We start from the raw sequence: 9,027 nt of genomic DNA on the forward strand, positions 1-9,027 counted from the left end.
TCCTTCAAAGTCTTGTCAAGATACGTTTTTTACGATGAAGCTATGACATTTGACAAATAGGCCGAGTCTGACTCAAAGGCGAGGAAAACAAATGACATAAGAATTCATTAAAGTTGGTTTATAAAGTCTGACACTAGAAGCCCTCTCCAGCCCCCCACCCTCCGGTTCACAGCAGTGACAGATGAGCACAGGCGACGGCGGCAAAATGAAAAGCTGGTCCAGAATAAATAAGTCAGAGTGAAGACAAAGAGAGACAAACAAGGTGCCGCGCTCCTTTACACCTCTGTCACCTTCACAGTGTTACAGTTTTAGCGCCGTGTACGCTGCTGCACGCCTGCTGGAGGTGTGACGAATGTGATGCTGTACGACATGTCTGTGTTAAAGTCACCTGCCCACCTGTGTGTTGTGTGTGTCAGTTCTTTCTGATTTCAGTGTGTCTAAACAACAATGAACCATCTGTGTGTTTTATGTAGGAGGATGTTTGGATATCAGGAAACCTGATGATTTACAGTTGAATTTGCTAGGAATTATAGACTGTACATAAAAGATGGACGTAGCTACCACGACGTCTCAGACTGAACAGTGCGTTCCTGTTAGCAGGGTATTTGCCCCACACTGTCTTGATGTCTTGAGACTGGACACAGAGTGCTCATAGAATTGTGACTTAATAAAAACATAGCTCCGCCCTAAATCGTGCCTTCCTTTATCCGTCTTTTTGGCTCTAATTGGAATCACGATTTACAAACATAACATAACTTCATATTAAATAAGACTTCAAACTAGCGACTGGGCTCATGAACTCCCTAACAAAGTGTGGACAGCTCAGGTGAACTGTGGAACTTTTTCCTCGTAGATTTCTACACCGTCAGAATTACCTTTGAAATCAGAGGAACGCCCCCTGCTGGCCATTAGAAAAAACTTCTGAATAAGAATCACTTCTAAGGCCCAGAATGTAAACCCTTCACATACAGCTTCAGTGCTCTTGCAATTTTAAACACAGACTGACTGATTTGCAAACTTTTCTGTGGCTAACAGAGAGAGTTCTCATCTTCAGCAGGTGCATTTCATAAGGAGGCTGTCTGGAACGTCTGTTCATTTGTCCATCTGTCTTCCTCTCTGCCTGTCTGTCTGTCTGTGTGCGTTCTGTGTTATCTGAGTGTGAGAACTGAGTGCTGTGCTGTGCAGCCCTGGGGGAGGTGAAGCTGCATTCAGGAACCTCTATGGGTGCCACAAAGCTGCATTCATGCAGCTGAATAGCTGTTTTCTACAACCAGGCACTAGTCATCCCAACTCCATTGGAAGGGCTCTATGAGTTACCACTCTCCCTGCCTTGGTATGCAAAGCATTATGCAGCAAAAACACAAATGGCTGGATTAACAAAGGGCACACAAAGCATACTTACATGGAAACATTGAAGGGATACGCGACTCTGTAGTTTCAAAGGACGGTGTTTTTAGGATTTCTGCGTTCTTCCCTCTATCCAGTGGCAAATAAAGAATTTCCTCTTTCTTTTCCTTTTTTCAGCTCTCAGTCAGTCACAGTTACACATCATTTTTTCCACGTTTCCGTATTGTCAGCGCACCAAACGGCCGTTATCAGATGTTATCGGTCCCATACTTATTTCCTCCTCTACCCTCTACACGGCAGCCATCACCTCACTCGTGATGGTGACTCCACACTGCTGAAGAGAGAGAGGACGGCAGTGGAGGCTTGGTCCACTTGACTCTGGATTTCTGGACTGAGCTTTCATTAAAATATTCAATGTAGTTTTTTACACTGTTTAGTTTGCGTTAGTACTTGGTAAGTATCATCTTTTTCCCAACCCAAAGCTCCATTTTCTTATTTTACCACATCAGGAAATGTCTCAAGCATTTTTTCACATGGCCACTAGAGGTCTCTGACAACAGGTGTTAGAGATCTCTTTCTGTTAAAAGGGAGTTCTTCCTCCCCACAGTTGCCATGTTCTGCTCGTGGGGGTCTGATAGATAACTGATAATGATCAATCAGTGTGAGGGTAACATCCAAATCAGGTGACTTTTCCATAACTTTATAGAAAATTTATGACAATTATCATTTTAATAACAAAGTTGTTTTCGTGATGGACTTTTACAGAACTTTAGAGTCCATTTCCCGAATGTCTTTTCTTACGATTCTCCTAAAAGATAACTAAGCTGTCAGATTTACTGTGAACATGTGGGCGGTGACGACTGCACCTGTGCTCCTCTTACGATGTCATTATCGTGTGGATCTCTTTTTCCAGCAGTGTCACCACCCTGCAGAGTGAAATGTGTGGCACTTTAAGCGAACACCTAATGTTCTGTGTGATGGAGTCTTTGAAGGGTGATATTCACGATTGCTTTCCACACTCCTGCACTGTCAGATTATGGTGCCGTTTTCCTTTTATGGAGTCTACCAGCGGGCGATGTGAAGGCTTGTAAGATGTGGCACAATTCTGATTTCGATGCTAAGAGGCTTCTAGCAGAGTAAATCAAACAGCCGCAGCACGCATCCTCAGCTGGAGTCTACTGAAGGTATCAGGAAGCAGGAAAAACACCCACAGCCTCTCATTTAAATTCAGCTAATGTCTCTTTCCAATTAACAGATTGGCAGAGTCATGACTGCCCAAATTGACTTCCTGTCAGCAGAGGCCTCGCTCCCTCACGCTGCAGACATTGTGTGGCATTTCACCGGATTGGTCGCTCGGAAAGATCCTGGCAGCTGTCAGTCGATACCTCTGCCCATCGGGGACAGGAAGTCTGGCACCTCATGTGAAATACCTATGCTAATTTTCTTGAACTGTCCAAGTTAAGATCACTGAGTACACAGTGTTCCACCTGCATGGGTGGTCTCGGGGCCAATTAGTGAGGAAATGTTTAATCGTTTGAGAGAGAGACAACGAGGGGGGGGGGGGGGGGGGGGGGTCATGAAATACTCAAAATCTCACTAAAGTATACAATAAGCATGAAAATCATCTTCTCAGGGTATTGACACAATGAAAGAATCAAGAAACTGAAAGTTAGTATAACCATCAGAGGAAGAGCTCCTTGAACATGACCTGTACCACAAAGATAGCAGTGCTGAGGGGAAGGTAAAGAACAGCTGTAAAATAAAGCAGGATGGTCCAAGAGGCAGTGCAACCTGCGGTACTGGTACCGGAAATGCTCATGCACCAATCAGATTTGAGCAATCCACATTAGATACAGGCATGCTGCCAGTGCCATTAGAAAGTAAAATAAAGGTTATAATTGGTACTTCTGCAGCCGGGAGCAGTAATTATTATTAAGGAGATTTTATGCTGCATTCATAAATATACGTTGATTAGAGTGTCAATAAAATTCTTATAAAATTAAATTAAGATTTTGTTCCTTGATCAACGTGACATGTAGGACAGAGTAGGCCTGGGAATAGGCAGAGACCGTCCTCCATAACCAATCATTTTATTGTATAAGCAGGCCTGAAAATGACAGTAAAGAGTTCATGGCTGAAGTTTTAGTGACAAGACTGCACACAAAAAAAAAATCTTTAGAGATCCAGCAACATTCGCAACAAACATTTAAAAAGCACCAACACAGCAGGAGCACAAGACCAAGAACAATACTCCACACACACTAAAATATCCTTCCAGGACGTTGATGAGTTTGTGATATTTTCATGAGAACATCAAGATGATGTCACTCAGCGTTTCTCTTTAATGTCATGTGTACTTGTGGCAACATGATTTAACCATATCTCACAATGTTTAGAGTCGTTCCTGGATCCTTGCTGACTCCAGACGTTCGTCACTTCCCAGATAGCCACACCATTGATGCAACTCTATAACTTTTTGGATCACATGATCTCTTTGGTGGAGGTAAGAAAGTCGATTTTGGGTCAGCAGTGTTTTTCCAAACAGGCCTTTAGGTGTGGCTGCCTGAAAGACGTGCAGCAGATAAACGGGAGATAAATGGGGAGTGAGAATAATTGGACTGTGGATCTTTGGCTAACGGGCCCAAAGCACCAGCTCTCATCTGAAAACATTCACCGTCATCGTGCTGCCACAGCACGCTGCGTAATCAATCACTGCTGTCAAGTCTCAGTTACCTGCACTGCCCATTATCACCGCATCCTGTTCCTGTCCTTGCTTCAGTTTCACTTCACCCACTTTCCACATTCACGCACTATAAACCCACACCAGAAGCGACGACACAGCCCCTCTCTCATCCCGCACCCGTCACACTTACACAGGACTGCTGTAAGGCTCTGATCTGTTCTACCACACCAGAACAGACGACAAGGACCACAGACCAGGCGCGCAGACCGGAGACAGGACTTGACAGAACAGATAAAACAAAACACCATTTCCAGCCTCCAGCGCCTCAGGTGCCGCAGACACATCTCAAAGGGAATACTGTAAACGGTGTGCAGATAAGAACCTGTAGTCTCTGCACAGTTCCTCATACCCACAGGCGCTTCTTTGGAACAGATTCCAGTGAGATGACCCCTTTCATTTCACAGATTACAGATTTTCACTTTACAACCTGATTTAGACATCGAAGGCGCAGGAGCAGCTGAATGTCTGTAATGCTTTTATACGAAAATAAAGTGCGCAAACATTAACTGCGGTTTCTGGAGGTGATGCGTTTGGCACCATCCTCTGCGTAAAAAACAAAGCTGTGTACCAGGACATCATCAGACAAACATCACTGATTTACTCACCCACTCCAATTTTCTCATCCTCTGTCGGCGTCCACATGATGTCCTGCTGCACCCACAGCAAAATCCTCTAAAGAAAGTAGCTATAATCACCCGATGGGTCGCTTCATGGAAATCCGAGTGACGACGAGAAAGACGAGGAGGACCGCGGAGCAAAAGTTTACTGAAAATGGCTACGGGGAAAAAAAACAACCTTAAACCACTCTGAAAATGTGAAAGTTGTCTTAAATAAATGACGGTTAGTATCCTGTCAGGTTGGCGGTGACGCATGGCGCAGTGTGTCGGTCCATCTCAGCGGCTGTGCTGCGCTCCTCGGGAACGAACCGCCAGAGAAATCCTCCACAGGGGCGTCAAGGCGATTTGAAGCCAAACAGGGGGCTTTTAACCCCACCTGTGGGCATTAGAGTGGCATTTGGTTAAGCAAAAAGGCGGCCGGAGCAGATGAACTATGATTTATGAGGATTTCATTAGAGCGCGAGACTTTCCCATTCAGGAAAATCCCACGATCACTCGTGTTTCCCGTCAAGTTCTGTCCGGGCTCGGGAATCCTGTCCTCACTCAGTGAGCATCCCTCCAGAGCGAAGCTTCTGGTGCTCTTGTGTCTTTGAACCATGCGTCTGAACCTCGCTTCCTTCCCTCGCAGCTGCTGAACTTGTCGTGAGCAGATGAAGAAAAAGCTCAGTCCCGTCTGCGTGCGAGCCGTGCGCAGCAGCGGGGAAGCCTCCGTCAGTTTAAGAGGATCAGGGTGGAGCGCGGCTGAGGTGGTCAGGAGGGGGGGCTCGTTTGGTCTGCACAGCCTGCACGCGCACAGGAGCCTACGGCGGCTGACCCCTCAGACCACGAGTGGGAATAAAAGACGCAAATATATATATAATATATAAACTCACTTAGAATTACTCTGAGCATGTGCAGTATCGCGCACGCGCGCACACACCGGCCGTGACATCACTTTACAGCACCGTGACACAGCCTCGGTCGTGCTGTCACTGACACGCGTGTACAGCCGCTAATGACAGCCGTCTGCAGCTCAGCAGCTCCACGCGCGTTTGTTGCGCGTGCTGCGCCCCCGCGTGGACACTTCAGAGCAGCACGCGCTGTGACAGCTGTGTCACAAATATGGTGATATGACACAGCGTTGAGAAAGAAACCTTAAAGCATTTTAATTTTCCTTTTCTTATGAGCAGATTTTCACAATAAATATTTATATTTTTTATTTGTCTTCATCATAGTCAACGACCCATCTACGGGGGGGGTAATATAGTGCACTGCTCATAACAATCAGAGGTGGCCAAAGTACAGATATTCTGTACTTAAAAAGAAGTACTAGTGTTGAAAAATACTACAGTCAAAGTTGAAGTACTGATTCAACTTCGCCTCTGAAAAGTACTCAAAGTAAGAAAGTAAAAGTAGTTCTTTGGAGGACGTTACTACCAGCTATTTTTATGCAAAGCTAACTGAGCCTTGTGCTTTATTACTGTAATAATTAAATAATATTAGCAGATGACAATACAAACTTTACTTCAGTTTAAACTTTAATTCTAATAAATATTCTCATCTTGAATCTCATGAGCAGAGAATGTAGAGGGTGACTTTGCCTCTGAACAGGAAAATGTGAGCAGTCAGGGGCTAACGTGGATGCAGCCGGTGGGGGGACACTAAACTGGTTGTAATGGCTCAGTGTGGGGAAAACAATCATAACTCACAATAACTTCTACTGAGAGCTCCAGTGGATGTTCTTAGTGTACAGGCTGTGATCAGCTGACCTGCTGCTTTTGTGGGTGTACATGCCTGAATTCAGCCAGATGTGAGCAGATGTTTTATGAGTTGTCCTGGCTGATGCCCATCCTCTGCACTGACAGTACACTGTTGATGCTGTCTTTACATTAGATACTATAAAGTTGGTATGAAGGTGAGATTCAGTGAATGAATATCAGCATCATCAGCTAACATTCATATGAATCTCTGCTATAAGCTGTGAGCATGAAGCACAGCCACTGTGCACCAGTCACACACTGTTCTTTACTGCAAATCCATCACAGTGCAGCAAACTAAGCTGTTTATCCTGCAGATTCTCATGCAGCCTTTAAAAAACTGCCTCAGTTTGATTTACAGCAGGTTTCACAGTATGAAAAACATGTCACATGCACAGATTTAAAAACATGGGGACTTACATATGAGCTTTAAATGAGCAGCCCTTCCTTTTAAATCTAAGCTCTCTTCTTCCTCTCCTCTCCTGTCTTTCTTATCTTTCTCCATCTCTGAGTGAACTTAGCTCTCTGACTTTTCTCTCCCGGTGAAATAAGCAGCTGGAGTTTTAGCTGCAACACACTGTGAGACAAACACACAAACAGTTTGTGTGTTTGCTGATGTTTGTTGAAATTCTGCATTTAAAATTACCTCTCTACCACAGCGTGTCTTTTGTCTTCCTCCCCTCACCGAGCCGGAGGTTTCTTCCTGTTAAAAGGGAGTTTTTCCTTCCCACTGTCACCAAAGTGCTTGATCATAGGGGGTCATATGATTGTTGGGTTTTTCTCTGTATCTATTATTGTATGGTCTACTGCACAATATAAAGCACCTTGAGGCGACTGTTGTTGTGATAATCGACTTCCAAATTTAAATCGAATTGAATAGAGCACATGATTAGAAAAAAATTAGTCAAATATTATGATTTCAATAAATATCTTTATGTCTTGGTGTATCTTACAGATATAATGCAGTCTGAAGCTCACAGAGAACAAGCTGGACCTGCCAGTATTAACCAACACCTTCAGGTTTCCAAATTGGGGGATTTTGCATTAAATTTAGGCTAATTTTTGTAAACTTGGTGGCTAAAAGGAGGTGATAATTTAAATGACCAGAGGACAGAGTGACTGATGACGTCTACTAAAGCACTCAGAAGCTGCACTGAGAATCAGGGTTTAAGGTTTTCTTCAGTTTCAAAGTAATTTGTGGTACACACAGACTCAAACTAAGCAGAGCTGTAGGCGGTATTTTCAGCGTACTTATATTTACAGAATATGAACAATAAAAAGTTAAAAACAGAAGTTGCAGCCCAACTAAACCCAGCGCATCCATGGCAACATTATTTCTGTTTGCTGCCACACTTTACACCTGTGGACGAGAATGGGATGCAAAAAATATTTAAAATGAAGATTTAATTTCCACGTGTGGACTCCAGCGAGACGAACCCATTAGCTTAATGTGTCCCCGTAAGTGTTCACGACGTGACAGCTCTTCCAATCCAGAGAAACAGAGGCTCACATTTGTAGTTTTCAGACTCGGAGATGAAATATCCTGATATCACCCCCTCCATGGTTTCCACTCAACCTCTGTGTGTCTGGCAGGAATAATAATGTTCCCACAGAAGGCACACCGGTTATACAAACTATCAAAACATACTGTGGGAGTAAAAATGATCCGTTAACTGAAAGAAAGCTGCCCTGTGAATGGGATTCCTCACCGTCTAGTGCTGTAGCAGTTTTCCTGAGTCCTGCATCTCTTTCATGTTTTTCTGTCTCTGATGACCACGCTCGACTCTTTATGATTCAACTATTTGTTCCACAGCCCACCGGCAATATATGCACAATGTCACATTCAAGATCGGAATGAAAGGATTTAAAACATTCAGAGAACAAATCAGAATGCTGGAGGCGTCGGCGCAGGCAGGGTCAGCTCGCTGCCGGGAAAAAAGGAGGAACAGATGAAACTGAGAAGAGGAGGAAACAGGACGGAGAGAGGAGACTGACAGCGAGCGACGTTTCCCCACGAATAAGAACTCACTTCAACACGCTGCTGTCCACAGAGACCTGAAAGTAACACAGCCGAGGAGAAACGCTCGTCTGGACTCACGGCTCTGCAGAAACCACAGCATCTCTCCCTCATCAACAGGTGATTGTTTAGCATCACTCGAACTTGGAAAATCTTTTTTTAAAAGTCTCGCTGCATGTTCAAACAAAGAAAGATTAATTTAAAAGATTAGTCATGTGATTTGAAAATAAAGAGCTTGGTGGGCGTGTACTCTGTGCGTCTGCAGCCAGCAGGCTTTATTTCATGTGCCCGACCACGTCTGGATTCCTAACTCGTCCACTCCTGAACACCGAGCAGAAAGCGTGCTCTGGTTTGTGCCTGAAACAGCTGCTGTGACTCGATTTATGACCTGCTGCTGTGGTTGGCAGAGAACAGTGAAAAAGTGCCTACAGATGTTTCTGCTGCCCTTTAACTACTGAAGTATCTCAAGATCTATGAAAGTAAGACTGTAGAGGAAGTTATTATCTAAATTATACTCTAATGAACTGTGTGAAGTCTACATGATCCTCACCTGTAAGCTGTCAGGAA

General features: G+C 44.3%; 1 protein-coding gene across 1 annotated transcript in view; it reads right to left on the bottom strand.

Annotated features, from left to right (window-relative positions):
- The window catches only part of LOC146632883 (dedicator of cytokinesis protein 3-like), a 247,985-nt gene extending 243,079 nt beyond the window's left edge, over nt 1-4,906 (bottom strand). The window contains exon 1 of the mRNA XM_085353604.1: nt 4,696-4,906. Within this exon, the coding sequence (XP_085209730.1) occupies nt 4,696-4,732 (37 nt within the window). The 5' untranslated portion in view covers nt 4,733-4,906. The remainder of the gene's footprint in view (nt 1-4,695) is intronic.
- Nucleotides 4,907-9,027: the final 4,121 nt, after the last annotated feature.

Source organism: Diplotaxodon limnothrissa, linkage group LG5 (genome assembly GCF_057381915.1).
Source record: "Diplotaxodon limnothrissa isolate DT_005_m linkage group LG5, D_limnothrissa_male_GT1.1, whole genome shotgun sequence".
NCBI classification, from domain to species: Eukaryota; Metazoa; Chordata; class Actinopteri; order Cichliformes; family Cichlidae; genus Diplotaxodon; species Diplotaxodon limnothrissa.